Source organism: Aptenodytes forsteri, unplaced genomic scaffold, assembly GCF_000699145.1.
Source record: "Aptenodytes forsteri isolate BGI_AS27 unplaced genomic scaffold, ASM69914v1 Scaffold398, whole genome shotgun sequence".
Lineage (NCBI taxonomy): Eukaryota > Metazoa > Chordata > Aves > Sphenisciformes > Spheniscidae > Aptenodytes > Aptenodytes forsteri.
Window position 1 is genome coordinate 29,820 of NW_008794545.1, and position 17,998 is coordinate 47,817.

At 40.5% G+C, this 17,998-nt stretch overlaps 1 protein-coding gene across 1 annotated transcript in view; it reads right to left on the reverse strand.

Annotated features, from left to right (window-relative positions):
* Nucleotides 1-274: 274 nt before the first annotated feature.
* SUSD5 (sushi domain containing 5) overlaps nucleotides 275-17,998 on the reverse strand; it is a 42,272-nt gene continuing 24,548 nt past the window's right edge. Inside the window, exons 4-5 of the mRNA XM_009272399.1 lie at nucleotides 10,902-11,090; nucleotides 275-1,557 (exon numbers count right to left, since the gene is read on the reverse strand). Of these exons, the coding sequence (XP_009270674.1) occupies nucleotides 275-1,557; nucleotides 10,902-11,090 (1,472 nt within the window). The remainder of the gene's footprint in view (nucleotides 1,558-10,901; nucleotides 11,091-17,998) is intronic.

A 17,998-nucleotide genomic window follows, 5' to 3' on the forward strand; every position in this document is an offset into this window, starting at 1 on the left:
TTGTAGATGTACTACCAAGCACGCTGTGTCCTGCTGATGTCTCCAAAAGACCCTTGTGATAAAAACATACAGATTCTTTAGCTCTGAAAGGTCGAATATGCTAACCTGTGATTTCAAAAGGACGAAATCTTTTCTGTCTTCTATGTTCTTTTAGCATTCTTTTTTTCTTCTGCTTTCTGCACTGCTGGATTTTAGCATCCATGAGTCATGTGATCCTTCTAGCATCAATATGTTTTTCTTCTGATTTCTAGCATCTCTGCCAAAAGACCCCTGGTTAGACTTTCTGCATTTCGATGTGCTGGTGGTGGTAGTGGTGGTAGCAATGATGTCTGGGTTGACACCTTCCGTTTAGTTTATAGACAGAATTTTTCTGCTGCCGTTTTTTGAAAAACCACACAGCCAGTACAGCTGCAACCAGTAACAAGCAGAGAAGAATCACAATTACTGCTATGATAGCACCTTTACTGGACTTGGGACAATCCTCTCCCTCACATGGCTCAGAAGTGGGGACGGGCTTTTCTCCAAGGCCCTGGGTGAGATTTTCTTGCTCAGCTAATTCCTGGGACAACGTGTCAGTAATGATATCTGGAGCTGGTGCAGTGGTTGCTACGTGTGCTGGGTAGGCAGTTGTTTCTTTCCGTTCTGCATATGGAGTGTGATCGGAGGGGCTGACCATCACAGAGGTTTCTGACATGGACGTTTTTAAGCTGGTTATGTCAAACAGCATCGTTGTACCAGGCTCCTGAGTCACAGTTTCCACAGATGTAGTTGGGTGGTCCCATGCGGCATCATCATAACCTCTGCTCATGCTTAAGTCCTCCAGACCACTCACTGACGTAAGTGGTACCGGTGTCTCTTTGGCCCCTTCATCGTCTATCTTCGTTGTTGCTGCCACAATCTGTGTTAAACCTTCCTCTGGAGCTGGGCTACCATTGTCCGATTTTCTTACTTCAACGTGATTCGGTTGGTCAGTTGTGAGGATGACGTCGTCTTCTGTTCCCATCGAACCATCAACTTTATCTTCCTCCTCTTCATCATCCTCTACCACTTCTTGTGTTACTGGATAGCCATCTAACCACGACTCGTCAGTAATGGCAACTGCATCTATCTCTGCCTTTGTATCATTAGTTGTGAGAATGGGTCCAATGGGGAAATCCTCACTATCATAAAACATTTTGGCACCAGGTTCATCATAGGCTGTCTTCACTCCAATGTGGTTATCACCTTCAGAAAACTGTGCTTTAGTGGAATCATCTGTCTCTTTCTCCGATTCAGGCTCACTGAAAGCCTCCGATGGAAACCAAAACAAGTTTTTTTGGCTTAGGAGTGACACAGGGGACTCAGTTGGTGCCCTGCTTCCTTTTTCAGAAGTGTCTGTGTCCTGAGTAACACCTTTGGTACTTCCAGTTCTTCCTTCTTCTGAACTTTTACTGAAGGAAAGCTGTTCTTGCTCCTGCTCAATTTCCTCTTTGCCATTGGCATGTTCATTCTCAACAATAGGTATCGATCTGTCATCAGGAAAGTTATCTTCATAGTCAATATGTGCCTCGGTTTCATCTAGAAACATTAAAAAAAACCCACAAAAGCCAACATATAATTTCTCCAGAAAAGCACTGGGCTCATTTGTTACAAGAAGCCAAGAAGAAAGGTGAAACGAGGAGTGACTTTTAGACAGTATTTTTCATTCAGTGTTATTGTTTATTTGGAAAGGGGATGGTCCACCATAAGCTGATAGTCAATATCAAGTTTTTTAAAAAATGAGGATAGGTGTCAATGCTAACTGCTAATATCTTATCTTTCCAGATTTAAAAATGTATATAAATAGCTTACTGTCTGCAGTTAGAGGACTTCCTTCCATTGCTTATTGTTTTCTTAAACCTTTGCTCTCCCTAACATGACTCTTTTTGCCAGAAAAATTTTCATCATATCCAAGCAACAAATGAGTGTGGAGAGGAATGTATAGCAAAAAGTAATCAATTACTAATTGGACTTTAAAAAAAAAACCCCAAACCTAAAAGTTTTACAGCAACTTCATCCCTTTTGAACCAGCTGATTTTAAAGAATTATATTCAGTACCTTATGTTCAATTTTTTATCATTATACTACTTTTCTTCAATGACCTTGGTGTTGCAGTGATACGACACCTGGGGCCAGGTGAGCTGAATGGTATTTCTCATTCCATGAGAGCTCTTCAGAGCTGCCCAAGGCCCCCCCACCAAAGCTGACACCGAGTTCTGTTCATCTTCATCTGAAGAAAGCAAGATGCACCCATGACTGCAAGGATAGAAAACTCTGTCTCCAACACTTAACACCTAACACCAAGGTATCAAGATAATACTGTCTGTAATCAACTCTTGGGCTTCCAATTTTAAGAAACTAAATGTTACCAAAAAGAAAACAGAAAAAAAACCCCAAAACCAAGCCAGCAAAAAAAATAACTGAGTGCAACAGAGGGGCGGATTCATCACAAAGTTTGAGTTTGATTTAGAAATGCTCCCCATGCCTCAACAGACCTACCACTCACAGCAAAATAGACTTGATTCAAAGCATGAAACTAAATGTTTGAATTTGAATGAAATAATGCATTGTAATTTATATTTCTTCCACTCTTCTAAAACCTTAGCTCAATGAAAAATTTTCCAAACTAGACAGGGTGGTTGATTTTCAGCTCACACAAGTTTTACTCCATAGAAAGTTGATGTAATTGCTGAGATTTATGCTGGCATTAAAAGTCCTAGAAAATAGTGCCCTGGGATATGGAAAATAAAACAAACTGAATCATGGTGAGAATTTTTCTTTTTAAGAGAGTGTTTAGTCTTTCGTGAAGACAGTGAAGCAATAGACCTGGCATGACACAGGAAACAAGAAATTAATAGGAGAAGCTGTATTACAAATCAATGCATTCATAAAGCCTTATCTTTTTTTGCCTTTTTACATTCAACCAACTTTGAATCACATTTTCATCTGGGGCCCACCTCAATTTCCGAATGAGTCACATTCTCCTTGGAGACTGCTTCCCAGACTTCTGGCAGAGCCATATTTGGTCTACTCTTAAGAAAGATTAGAAATATTGTCAAACCAGTCTGACCAAAAACACTTAGTGGTGATACAGCTCACACCAGCTTACTTTTTGCCAGAACAGCTTAAGCCAGGTGCCAGAACAGAATGAGTATTAGCAAAAGGTATTTTTCTTGGAATAGCGTCCGGGTCTACCGTAAACCAAAGCAGTTATGCTGAGGAAACCGAAATGTGCGACATAGCCTGCGGAGAGTTAATGCCTCTGTGAAAGCGATCATGCTGGAGAACTGGATGTTCTCAGCAGGTCCTCCCATCTCACAGCAAGGGTGTGGGGGAAACCTGTGCACAATGCAACAGTGCCAACAATGGACCTCTCTCCCTCCCGGTCCCGGTGTCCTCATCTGCTTGTGTAATCCTCTAGATCCTCCCCGTCCTCTCCAAAGCAGGAAAAAACTTCCGTCTGGTACAAAGACAACTTAACAGACAGGGAATCCAGCTCTCAGAGTGGAAAGCTTCCTGGTAGTACTCTCACTTTTCTAATTCATCCTAAAATCTTTTCCAACAGTATTTCAGATCTTCATTAACGACTGGAGGGTACCTCTGAATACCAAAGCATTTTAGCAACATATTTATGAAGCTCTGTGTGCACTGGCGATCGCTATGTAGCATTGTAACTAATAGCCATCCAATGCTAGTCTCACTTTGTCCCTTGTCTCGCTCTCACTGAAGAATTTTTCTACCTGGTGCTCTCTTTGCATGGAAACAATACCTCAAGCCACCCAGATTCCTGCTAAAAGTTGGTATCTGGCATGCCTGCTTCACTGAAGTCCAGTGTCTCTCAGGACAGCCTATAGGTGTCTATTGGATATATATGAACTGGAACACCGTAATGTGAGAACTCACCATTTACCAACTGTGATGGTCATTGTTTTCTTTTTTGAGATGTACTTTCAGCCCTTTAGAAGAAAGTCCTATGGAGGCATGTCAGGAAAGAGCATGTGCTCCTAGGAAAATATGAGTCCTCAGTCTATCAGAACATATTACGGGTTTGTTGAACCATCGATCAAGTCTCCATCAAACCTGCTGTCTTTGGGCCTGATCCTGCATGTATAGAAATGAATTGGTGCTTTCTTAATGCTCAGCTGAGGAAACAAAAAGCCCATTGTAGTCTAAAGAGAGCCTGAGATTGGAGCTCATTATGCGCTGCTCGTCACTGCATAAGAGAGTCTTGTTCCTTCTGACAATCAGATTGTGGCCCAAGTTGTAAAGCTGCTATAATGTATTTTCGTATGCAATCTCCCGTATTTGTATAGTTTATAGCAAAGACTATCAACATAACTAATGTTAGCTTATGGGATGCCAGAATGAAAGCAACTATTGAGCCCTCTAACCATCAAAGGAAATACAGACCCCCTTACTCTGAAGCTTTGATTTATATGATTCTGAATTGACTTACACAGTAATAATACTCTATTCTTTCTTCTGGGCCTCAGACCTTCAAATGGGGCTTGGACTTGGTATTTGGTAAGTTTGTGTTACCATGACAATCTTTTAAGTCAGCCGTGAGCTTGATTTTCCAGGAACAGACTGTACAACTTTTGCCCTCCTTTTTGCTCACCTCCTCAGCACTTTCCTGAGCTTTCCAGCTCTCTGAATTTTAGTCTCAGTACTGAAGAGCAACAACCAAAGTAGATTCAGATCCACCTCTTATCCAAATAGTTGTAACCTGTATTTATGCACATTTTTAAAACAGTTAGCAACTGATTTAACAGTGGTTGCATCTTCCTTTCTATCCAGGCAGGTCTGGTTTTAAGGAGAGCCAGCACTGAAATTAATTAGTCCAAGACCAAAATCTTTCTATATTTGGTCATTGTTACATCTTCCCCCTACCCACCTCTGGCAGACTGAAAGATCAGTGAGTTTTGATTCACTGTCTGAGGGATTACTGAGGCCGAAATGAACATTTTACAACAACAGATGCTGAAATGGCATACTACCAAAGATGTGAAGCTCAATTAAAAGGTAAAATCCTTTTAATTTAGCCTTGTCCTTTCTGGGAAGCATCCAGTCCTAAAGAGCTTTCATCTCCTTCAACTTTTGATCCTAATGTGAAAACAGTGACCAAACATAGAGACAGGCAAAAACAAAGAGCCTGCTTTTCCACACTCTAGGATCACTTTAATTTTTCTTCTAGATAGCATATTGGCATCTGAGCTCTATTTTGAGTGTTGCTATTTTGGACAACCATAAAATGCACTGCATATTTTGTGGATGTATTTTTGGAGTACAGGAAGTTGAAACTTGATTCTATGTAGACCATCACCATAAACATTTCTACTGTATAAAAACATCTTTATTCTAAGAATCTCTAAGTAGTTACAGCAAACATTAACAAGCTGGCATCTGTCTTTAAGGGTGAGAAAGAAAAGAGCATGTAGACCGATTTGCCTAAGATCAGTCAGATTTGTGAACTACGGCATCTCAAAGAATTATCCATTTGACTTGGATCAGGCACACGAACAGACTTCTCTCAAATCAACCAGAGTACGCTAGGCAGACTTTGTGTTGCCTTTTGTCTTTTCCAACAGCTACAAGAGGGAGGATGATTTTTATTCTAGCAGGAAGCCTGCTAGTATAAATAAATAACCCATCATAATTTTTTAAACTAATATGATTCGGCAGAATCAGTTCATGCCAGATCAATACTTTACATTAATCTAATACAACTGCTCAGTGACAGACTTGAAAAGAGAACCGAAGTTTGTCACAACAATTGTTTTGACAGGCCATGGACATATTTTGTTGCTTATTTTATTTGTCTGTCACAACTCTCCCTTTGCACTGTCAGGGGGGGAAAAAAAAAAAGGCATTCCCAAATAAGATCAAAAGCCAGAGACATTTTGTTTTACTCTCCCCATTAAAAAAAAAAAAGAATAATAATTAAATGATGCTGGCTAGTCATGCTTACAGACCACATGAATATGAATCAATACTATTGTTGAAAATTCAGAAAACAATGTTTGAGGTAATGAGAATAGTTCAATATCAGGCAAAAAGACTGGGAGCTGTAGAAGAAGCTTTCAGAGATGGTCAAAGTCAGCCAAATCCTCCTTACACTGAAATCAGAAGTACGGTCCTCAGTGTGGAAAAGTTAGACCAGCTCTGAATGCACTAGACAAGTATCCAAGTGTTGACACCGGAGAGGTTCCTTAGTTGTGCAGAAGATGTGACCTCTCCTGCCACAAGTTTATAGTTGAAAAAATCCAAAGCAGAGAAGGGAAAAGGATGAATATATGACATTCTTCCTAGCCAGTTTTAGGGCAGAGATGTGACATGACTTCCCAGCCATCTAATCTGCCTTCTCTTTGAGGAAGCAAACTCTCAAGGATGCAGCCTAATGCAATGCAGCCCTGATGCCCCCACTGAAATGTTAGTATTAATGCTCCTGATATTGAACCTATAGTTCATTTGGGGGAAAAAAAAGAATGTCATTTAGCAATGGTCACTTTAGTCTCTTTGCCTGCAGGACAGCCACAGCGTGGCATGTAGCATCTGCTTTCAGACCTTACTACAATGACAATCTTCAGGATATATTTTGTGAAACAAATATGTTCTCTCCACAGAAATAGAAAAAATAATAAACTGCAAAAACATGTATTTCCCTGTTCTCTGCTTAAGGTTGCTTTGTTGGGTTGAATATCCCTGTGTTTTCAGCTAGAACACAGTGTCTTTTCATGATGAGAAATTGCAGGAAAACACTAACTATACAGAGCCACTTTTTTTCTTAAAAAGCATCTTGATTAAAAATTAGAGTTCATTACCTGGCATGCGCAATGTACATTAAAGCCATTTGCAATATACTGTTTTCCTAATTTACAACATACTTTATTGTGTCCAGAATCTACTTACTATAACCCCCAAATGATTTTGTTCAGTTATGCCCATAGCCAAGTTTTGCCAACGTATTTTGGATTATGCATGTATTGATGCATAATATATTTTTTCATTTTATTTACGGATTTGCTAACTGTACAGTTGTACACTTGCATCCTGGGTGCTAGAATGGACTGTATCTATTCTAACTGGATCAAAACAGAAAGGAAAGATGATCATAAAGCTACTTCAGCGAACATCTAAGTGCTATATTTAGATGCTGCTACAATGATAGTTCCTTGACTCTGAATCTGCTCTGGGTGGGCAACTGGGAATGTAAATCAGGCCCAATGCTTTTACGTAAACATGAGAAAAACCCAGTTATTGCTGTTTAGTCCAATATTCTGCTTGGAAAGCTGGGCATTATGATGTGGCCGTTACCAAGTAGGACAGTAATATGCAGCTGTAACATCCACAAATCTCAGAAAGCTTTATGAAACTGGGTAAACATTGTCGCTGTTTCAGGGATGAGGTGGAGAAAGCAGCAGAGAACATGGTCTCAGAGACAGTGCAAGATGTAGGAACAGGCCCTATGTCTTTTAATCCTCTGACCGGAGTTTTCTCCCCATGGTCCTGTTGTGTTGGCCTAAGAGCATCGGGACCACTTCACATTTCCAGTTGCTCACCCAGCGCAGATGCAGAACAAGGGAACTGTATCGTCTTACCAGCCTCTAAATATAGCACTTAAATGTTCACTGGAGTGGCTTTACGATCGTCTTTCCTCTGTTGTGAGCCAGTTAGGACAGAAATGGCCCACTCTGCCAAGAGGGATATAAATTCTCCTTTAAGTCCTGTCATTAGCATTCACGATAGGGAAGTTACTCTCTTGCCTCAAAGCGCTTAAAAAGCAGTGTGTGTCCTGTCTTCTGGAGTACTTAATTAATAATTATTCTCCTCTCTACTATGACTCCAAAATATCTGTCAACTGTAAATCAGGTTTCTTTTAATTAAATTCTATTTTTTTTTCCTTTTTCACTGAATTCTTACTTTTTAAAAAATAATGAATCCTAGCATCACACATTTCAGTCTTCCTGTAAAGCCTCCTTTCTTAAGAATTGTGATAAGGAAGACTGAATATATAATTATTAATTGAACACGTACACTATTTTCTATCCCAGGTCCTTAAAGTGGTTGAAAAACATTAATCAAAGGAAGACCCTCAGCATGAAGTCTACATTTAAATCATTTTAAAAATCATAATCCACAATATTACATCTGCTCTCAAGTGCCAGTGTTGACAATATTACATCTGCTCTCAAGTTCCAGTGTTGATGTTTGTGATTTTACAGCCACACTTCCCTATTTCTTTTAAAAATATTTTTCTCTCCCCTGCGGCTGTGTGAAAGGCTCAGGAAAAACAGGGGAAATAGACTATTTATCCAGGGAAAACAGTGAAACACAACTTAAATGGCCTGATTCTTTCTCCTCCTTACTTTGGTGTAATACGCTTTTATTTCTACGTGTGACAAAGTTAGCATCTTCACTAACCTCAGTGAAGGAAAAAGAAGTATTGGTGCGGATTATAGGAGATTCAGACCCCATGGTGTTATCAGATGTAGATACTCTTTTCCTTCTCTCCCTCCGTGCTCCCCTTCCACCCCCTGCAGTATTTCACTTAATCAGCTGAACTGCTGTTTGTAATTACAGTTCTGGAAGCTGGAATAGTTCAGAAAGATGTAAAAAAAAAATTTTTTTTTTTTTTTTTGTATCTCTGTACCATTTGGATGGTTTTGAATATCTGGTTCCCTGGTGCACAGACATGACCAGTTTCTACTAAGAACAAGTTTGACCTTTTCTCCTGATTATCCACTGCCTGGTGGTATATATTAACAAGTAAAAATAACTCCTTGCAAGCCCCTGGGCATTAAGGAATATATAGGTTCTGAAATGGATATGTTAACTCCAGCCCATATAGATAGCTCAGCTACCCAACAGTTGCCCATTCCTTTGCTTAAAATTTATCTGTTTTGCCAGAAATATCATCTTAAAGGTGTGATATCGCTCTGAAAACAATAGTAAGATACTCTGATGACTGTTCTTAAACATTGGAAAAATTGTGAGCTTTATGCATTGGGCAGGGTAACATGAGAAAGAATGAAAAAGCAGAATTCTGATTGCATCCACATCTGAACTCAGGGTACTATTTAGCTTATGTTTAAACAAGGGGAAAGTTAAAAGTTTGTTGCAGAATCTAACTAACATATAAAGGTGGATTTTATTGAAGGTTTAAATTAAGGAAATGTCATCATTATAATTTCTCAGAGCTTTTACATTTTGTTTTTGTTGTTTTAATAAAAGCCTGATTCCTTGAGTCAAGTTATTTGGTAAGAAAATCCACTTTCATTCTCTTTAATGGAGTAAATATCTGGGTAGCTACTGTTGTGTTTGTAGACAAAAATCCTGAAAGCATGGTACCAGATAAAATTTGTATGCCTTTTTACTGGGGCAAGTTAAAAACTAATACACTTTTTTTTAACTTTTCCATATCACTGCTTAGCTTTAACCCAAATTGTATTTCTGCCACTCTGTCACAGACTTCTTCTGTGGCACGGGCAGCTCTCTTAACTTGCACAGGTCTTTAATTTTCCTAACCTACCAAAAGGAAGCGGCATTTATCATGTATGTAAGGCCAGAAGTTCAAAAGTGCTAAAGCAGCTACTAGGAAAGGGCTAGTAAAAGCTCAGCTCAGCCGAACTAGCTTCTTATAAGCCAGTGGACAAAGTCTCGGGCTTAAAAGATGGACAGCTATTGTGTTACCCGTTTTGCATCCCAAATAAAAATCCAAGAACACCTAAAGGACGGTCAACTCAATTGAACCTGGAAAATATAAAGAAGTGGGGGGGAGTTGCGTATGGGTCTGCTGTGCCTTTGAGAGGTATTGATCCCTGTCTCCATGGGGCCACAGTACCACCATGGCATCTTGTCTTTTCTGTAAGGAGGATGCTATCTTAGGGGCCTCAGCGTGTAGCATCATATGAAGATGTAAGGCTGGTGACCAGGTGATAAAGCCACAAACAGCCTTAGCACGTCTATCATAAGGAAAGATGTTATTTGCATGCAGGACATGCTTAGTGCATGCCTAGAAAAAGACACTGGCTTTTCTCTGTACTTGCATTAAGTTCCCAAAGGCGAGAACAAACACCAAGTTTTCATTTCAGTAGCCTGCTCTGTAGCAGCTCTGTGGCTTCATGTGAAAATAAACACAGCAGAAGACATACAAAACCTGCATTGTGTGCTCTATCTGGTAAACAATGTCTTTGGTTCACTAACACTGCCTGGGCATGGCTTTTGAAGTCTGAAAAAAATACCTGTGATACTTCTTGTAACATCTGTAGTAATCCCTTTCCTTGAGTAAACAAAGTAAGTACATCATTGAAAAGTTACAAACCTCATCCAGTAACAGCATGAGCGCATACAAGATTATAAACAGCTGATTTCCAGAAAGGGGCTGATTCTGATATTAAATACACAGGTGAAGGATCTTCCCAAAGGTTATTTTCCAGTAATTAAAAATTATGTTCGGTACTAAAGAAAAAGGGTATTGTGGAAAAAAGAAGGAGGATGGTGGACTGGAAGGCAGGAGCTGGATGATAGCCCTGGGATAAGACTCAGTGAATCCCTGAAATGGGATTAGCGGATAGAGAAAAAATAAATATGGCATAAAAAATTCCAATTTTTTATTTTGAATGGTTCCTGCTACCCAGAAAGAAATTTTATGCTCATATAAGTATGAATAAATTATCCTCTCCTGTGGTTTACTGGAGATGTCTACCAATGGGATTGTAAAAGCCCTGTTGGGCCAGCTAAGACTTTGATGCTCTAGTCACCAAGACCTTCGTCAGGACTGCACATGCCCAGGAGACACCCCTGTAAGCCTGAAACCACCTCGGTTGGGCCGATGGGAGGCTGCGACCTCCCGGAGGGATGCTCCGTGTGCTGCGTGAGCTTACCTTTGACACAGGCCTGAACCTGCCCGTACCACTCCCCGCAGCTGTCGCAGAGCAGCGTGAACGCCGTCTCCTTGTTGCCCATGACGTACCCCTGGGCGCAAACGTACAGCAGCTCATCCCCCATTTCAAAGCCAGTGTGGCCATGCAGGATGGTGTGGGGGAAGGATGGTGGGTCCCCGCAGGGCTTGTCTGAAAAGAAAAAAGAAATGAGATTGTAGAGACCTTGCAATAGGCTTTAAATGCAGTGCTAACAGTGGTGCTAAAAGAGTTACTCCAAGGACAAACTTACACACGTCTGCAGAACTCATACATCTCGTCTGATTCATGCCCTTATCCTCCTTCATAACTGTTTTCAGCTGTAATTGGGAAGGCATATATTGGGCTATAACTGTGATGTGATAACCGTGATGTTACGATGTGTAACAGTGATGCATCTAGAGGACCTTTGCTTCCAACAAATCAGCCCAGGATGTCAAGCTACAGCTGTCTTCTCTGCCTGTTTCTACAAAGGCTAACAAAGGCTTGGGTAGGTTGGGATTGGAAAGCAAAAGCTTGGACACAGTCATTTTTCTTAACTGCAGAAAAGCTTGTGAAATTGTTTGGCACTTTATTGTCTACTACGCTGTAGCAAGTCGTCCAAGGCTGAGCAATGACCCAGTCCACAGTCATGGAAAGGAAAGGCCTAGATGGACACTAGTAATTTTTCAGACTATCTGTAAGTTTCTAGTCTTTCTCAAAATCAAAAGTTTCTTCCCAGATACTCAAATTTCCCCTATTTTATGTTAGAGACATCCTAAAATAAACGGTGACTCATGCTCTTCAACTTAACAAAAAACAGCGGTAACATAGCTTTGCTCTCTGTAAGAATCTGAAGAGCGAAATTTATTGGAATATAAAATAACAGGATGTTGTTTGATAATATTTCTGCTGACAGCACTAAGAACCAGGAAGCAAAAATTACTGTAAACAATAACAAAACCAATTTCATTGAGGTTGGTTGCATGACAGAAGTGCAGAGAGGAGGCAGGCAACTGCCAACATCAGCGTAAACTGAATTTGAATGCTTGGCTATTGTTAACAAGGTGGGTTGAGATCTTCTAGAGAACTTCTAGGCATTGCGTTTTCTCTTCTCTCAAAGGTCTTCCTCTCTCAGAAGTGCTCTTGAAGAGGAGTTTGCCACATCCCCATTTTCTCCAGATTTTTTACAGTCCCTTTTGGAATAGACATCTCTTGGTTACAGAAAAACAAAACAAAACAAAACAAAAAAACCTATAATGCAAGAACATGATCTTACCAAGAAACCCAGTGGACAAAATGTGCAGTGTTGGTACAAATAAACACTTTTATATTCTTTTTCAAATCTGGGATTTTTTCCAGTGGTTCTAGAGCCCTTATTGACTGTGGAAGAAAAAACAACTGTTCCATTTGCCAAAATAGCTGAAGATTCAAAACCTGCTTTTGCCTTGATACAGAGCAACCAAAAATTAAAAGGCTAATAGGTAACGGCTCAGGAGTTCTGGTAATTATATGGGATAAGGGAATCTTAGGGCCAGTTCTGTGTTCTAGTATTGATCTCTCCTGTTGAAAGAGTTTGCCTTGGTACAAAAACCTAATTACTTAGTTGGCTAAGCAAAGATTATATTCCTTGGAAAGACTTTTGTTTGGAAGCTGAAAAAATGACCTCCAAGACTATGCTTCTAAACATGCAGAAGGAGAAACATCTTCAGAGAGCACCCTTGCTACTTTGCTAGAGTCTACTTTTAGGACGGCATCAGCACAAGATCTTACAAACAACATTTCCATTGACACCAGTTCACGTCCAGGGTTTTCAATGGGCAATAGTTTTGACAGAAAAGCTTTTTTCAATCTACTTTCTGCAAAGGCTCGGGCTTTCCTGCTTTTGCCCCAGGGACATGCCGCAAGATCCTTGTGAGTCCCAACTGCAGCTTTTCCCATCATCTACCCACTTCTGACATAGGTAAACACATGTTCATTTAGAAATACAATGTATTTAAGTTGCCAGTTGTTTACCTCGTAGTGAAATGAACATCCTACAATAAATATCCACGCTCTCTGAAAGCTCTTTTGGACCAGGATTTTAGAAATTGTCTGATAGACCTGGCTAACCACTTCTCAATAGGGTATGCTGAAAAACATCTGCCCCTAATTTAAGGGACATGCTACTGAAGTCAAAGCTTTGAAGTCTATTCTCTGTCCTGTACACATACATATATACTGTCTAACACCTTCAGAAGTTAGTGGGAGCTATGCACACACATACTGACAGAAAAAACAAGCTCTTGAGGCTACACAAAGCTCAGTTTATGTACAGTCTTAAGGAGGCTTGGCATCTGAGGAAGCGAGGAGCAGTTAGCAGCTAATGCCTTTCCTGTGAACTGGTCAGATGAATAGAGGTTGATGTGGATGAAAGGAATAAAAAAAAAATTTATTGCCTCATAGGAAGGCTACAGACCCGTGCATTTCATGTACTTTATTTATGTAGCTACTTCCGTCGGTACAAATGGGAGCTGTGTATCTGCTCTGAGGGAAGCATTGATCCCAAGGCTGTATGGGACAATTATATGTCAGAGGGTATTCTTATCTACAAAGCCTTGCTTCTTAATCCTGTGGCCAGAGGAAGCAGAAAAGTAACACTTACATTAGTTAAATACATTTACCTTATGGCAAACACATTCAAAAAGCACATTATAACCTTCCAGGAAAGAAGGAAGCTGAAGGGAGCTTTACTGTAAAATTTGGCAACATGTGGCAACAGAGACTCATGAGATCCTGAAAGAGACATCTGGCTGATGTGTGAATAGAAAGAAAAGGAGAGATTTAAAAGATGTTCATGGATGAACACTGTACATTGAACTTCTGAATCTCTCATACGAGACTTCATAAGGTTGTGTCTTTGCTGCAGAGCATATTGAGTGGCAGCGTGGACAAGACAAAGTGAAAGCTGATACCCTGCAAAGATGTACTCGAGCTCCTACATCCATTTAGTTGATGTTCTCTCCCATGCAAGATGTACAGGAATTTTCAGGGTCGCAGCATGTTACGGCTTGTCGTTCTGCTGCCGTCTCAGTTGCTATGGCAATTCCTGCTCAGCCTTTTGCCAAACCTGTTCTTTCTGGTACACGTACAGAAGTGACACTGGCACAGCAGCTCATCAAACTGAGCCACTTCTGGGGACACCCTTCAGGTTTTTGTCTGTGTCCTTTGTACCAGGAGGTGGCAAAGCATGGGCTTATTTGGAACAACAGCCTGTGCTCAGTGCTGGCACTCAGGCCATTTTCTTGCTGGAAGAGAGGAGGCAGATCTGGGCCACAAAGCATGACAGAGGATGTGTTGGCAGCAGCTTGTCATTTGGAGGAACAGCAGTGCTCTTTGTTAAGGCGGCTACAGAGGTTGCCTGTAGTGGTGACGCTGCTAGATGAGGACCAGGCTCCTCCAGTGCTGAGCAGGTGCTGAACTCTCCAGCTGGAGCACTGCTTTTCCTCTCATCTATCCTCCTGTAAACCAGCATGTTTTCTTGGTGCTTGCTAAAAGATGAGCCCAATGCACACTTCCCAGTAGAAGAACCTGATGTGCTTGACTGTTTTGCCTCAGCGGCAAAACATGGCATCCAGCAGATCCCATGCTCTGCCTGCTTGTGTGCGAGATCACATCCTCAAACCTGGAAACTTGGAATCCAGTTCTGGACATCGTGACCCTTCCTGAGTTTGCCACCGAGAGCTCTGGTGTCCTATCATCAGCTGCAAGTGGCAGACTCGGCAGGTGACCTTCTGGATGCCATTTTATGAAGATGAGATGTTGCAAATCTGAGCCACATATTGACAGTGAGGTCAAACATCTAACAGGGCTCCATACATTGGTAGCTGACCTGCAGTAAGCAAGGATGGATTAGGTTATGCAGTGAGAGCACAGCACAGATATACGGCAATGTGGAAGTACACAGAAGATCCTCATGTCGGCAGTAATTTGGCACAGACTGTCTCCTGGAGTGAAAATCACCACCACAGTCAATAAAGAACTCAATATACATGGGTAGAAATCAGGATAGAGTCAACATCTGATGACTGAATGGGAATAAGTGGCACAGCAAAGATATGTGTTGAGCATAGATACGTTAGGACTAGTGATGGCTCTGGTTACAGACCTCTTAGAGACTCAGTAACTATTTTTTACAAGGGACTGAAGAAGCCTCTTGTTAATTGAGTTAGCACATTCAGTTGTGATTGGCTTTTAGGAATTATGGCCCCTCTGAAGAGTGACTTTAACTCCAAACCACGTGTGGAAAGGAGTTTGTGACAGGTGATTTCTGGCAAAGAGTCGACACAAGTCACTTTAAGAACACAGCACCCCTCCTCCCCAGTCCAGATTCCTCGAGAAGCATCTTCTTGATTTAAACTACAAGCATCTCATCAGTTTGTAAAGATTTTTTTGAGATGTATTGATAGAATACTCTCTGCAGAAAGGATAGCCTAAGATAAGTGCAAAAAAAAATCAACATAAAAAAGATGCGGACTTCAGCTTCCACGCCACCTGGCAGAACTGGAAATCTACTGAAATCTGATTATCTACAATTGCTACTTTAACTGTGTACCATGCTCTGAAAGCTGACATGAAACATCCTCTTTGAAATAAAACATCCCCTGTTACAACCACCCAATTCAGTGGAGTTTTTCCAAGAGAGACCACTGGAATTTATAGGATGTCATCTCGTCATTAAGAAATTGGAAAACGCAACTCTCAACACTCAGCCCTGTGAAAGATGAGTGTGGATGTTTGTTTTCCTTCTTGATTGCAGAAACACTCAAGCATATGGATTTTTTCTTTTTGGATAAAAATACTAAGTACAAATAGAGCACAAAGAACCAAAACACAATCATAGCCAATATAAGTGCTGCTTGTAAGCTACTGATGTTAGGATGCCAATACCTCTTTCATCAGGTAGGGCTTGTAAGAATAACTTCATTTATTAGTTTAAATGACATCACCAGGTAGCTGGAAATTCACTGTCAGCTATATGCAAAGCTCTGGAAAAGAAAGCTGTAGCAATGTAAAAATGAAAAACTTCATATCCATAGCAAAGCATGACAAATACAAAGAAATCATTCAAATATTACATAAAACAAATCATAGTTTGATTGCTCTTTTAAAGTACATTTAATATATTTGCTGTAAAGAATACACCAATTTATTTTTTTCCTACTGCTGAAGAAGGCAAACTGAAATATGTACACAAGCCACCAACCTTTGATGGGCATTTGAAGCCAGCAGTCATGTTTAACAAAGTTTTATTTGCATTTATGCTGTACGCCACTACAAGTTGCTGCCTGTTTAGTTTTTCTATGGTGGCAGCAAATCAAAGCCTTATGGAATAGAGATCTTACTTGTTGCCTGTAAATATCAGTGGGTCACCGAAGAAAGAACCAGTAAAACCTGGGAGCTATTAACAAAGAGATCTTTCCTCTGTGGCATTTAAAAAAAAAAATACAAGAAAGGGAACTGAGAGGATTATATATGTATGAAATTGAATGGTATGCGGTCCTACAAAAAAATAAGACTGGCAGGAAAAATTCCAGCTTTCTGTTTTTCTTGTTTTATCTCTTTTATTCTTCGAGGCATTTTCTTATGAGCTTTGCTAGAGAATAAACAGGCCAGATGTGACTTATGTGTGATACTCCATTTTCAGAATAGGTAGAATCTAATATATTTTTAGGTAATTTTTGGCACTCGGGGTTAAGAGAGAAACTTTCTGATCTCAGCAGATCCTGAGCTGGTACAGAGTTGTCTTCCTGACTCTAATGGCTGCATAAAACATTTGTTTCTGAGAAACTGAGAAGACACATTTCTCTGTGCTGTGAAAACTGCAGCAATATTCACAGCATTCATAAAACATTACAGCTACATCTTTCCCTGTCGAACATAACTCAGTACCAATTCCCTGTAAAACATAACTCTTAGTATCAAAGCCTGCTGTGATTCTTCTGTGTGTATAGAAAAAAATCCATTTCAGAAGCACAAAAAAAAGGTATCTCTCTCTTCAGGATTTTTATGTGTAAAAGCCTGATCCTGTAAGCACACCCAGAGCTCTTGCTAGCATCTGACCACTGCCCCAGCTGTTGAGGCATGCTGAGGTGTATGCTTAAGCAATTCAACTGAACTCATTTGCATGCTAAATGTTAACTGAGTAAAGATTAATTGTAAATCAAGGCCTAAGAAGGGAATTTTGTGATGGTTTGTACCAGAAGTTTCATGGTAGTTTGAGATGCCCTTTGCACAACCCTAAGAACTGAAAATAGAGTTGTGAAGAGTGACTATCATCAACTTAGTTTCTAAAGAAGAGAAGGCTGATATGACTGTTCCCTCTGTCCATCCTCAACCTGTCAGTCTGTCTGAGCCTTTGGCTGATTTCAGCCAAGTCTGACAAAGAGGGAGAGCTGCTGAGCATCTGCTCATTTTGGTAAGAGGAGTTTAAAAGAGGAAAGATCCAAAGCCAGGCATCTTTTCCATTGGGATGTGCACAGGTAAGACTCAGCTTTTACCTGTTCCCACAAGCGCTGCTGGCCAGCCGATCGGCATTGCATACGGGAGGACAAACCAGCATATTCATACCTCTAAGGCAGCCACAGCACATGCTGCCTCCTGCCAAGTCAGCCATGCCGGGGCCCAGCAAGGAGCTGAGAGTGCCCTGAAGGCAGGGAGATGATGGGTAGAGGGTGAGGTTAAGAAATACTCGAGAAAGAACCGGATGAATTTCATGTGGGACTGCAGATTATTGGTTGGATGGATATGGAAGAAATGAAAGGGCTTGCGGTTATTGCATATGCAGACGTAGGTCTCAATGTAAGAAACCTGGGATTTATCACTTTCGGCAGGGCAAAACAACTTGCTTTTTGTACTTGATTTCAATACACAGGTCTTAATTCTAATGTATTACTGCATTATAATTGACATTGTATCAATTAAAAGCAATGTCTACTTTTCTGAAAGAAGAAAAATACTTGGGAGGTTTCAAGTAAGAAACAATTCATTAATCATAACTTAGAGGTGTGGTTATTAGCCACATGTACAAAACAGCAGAACAG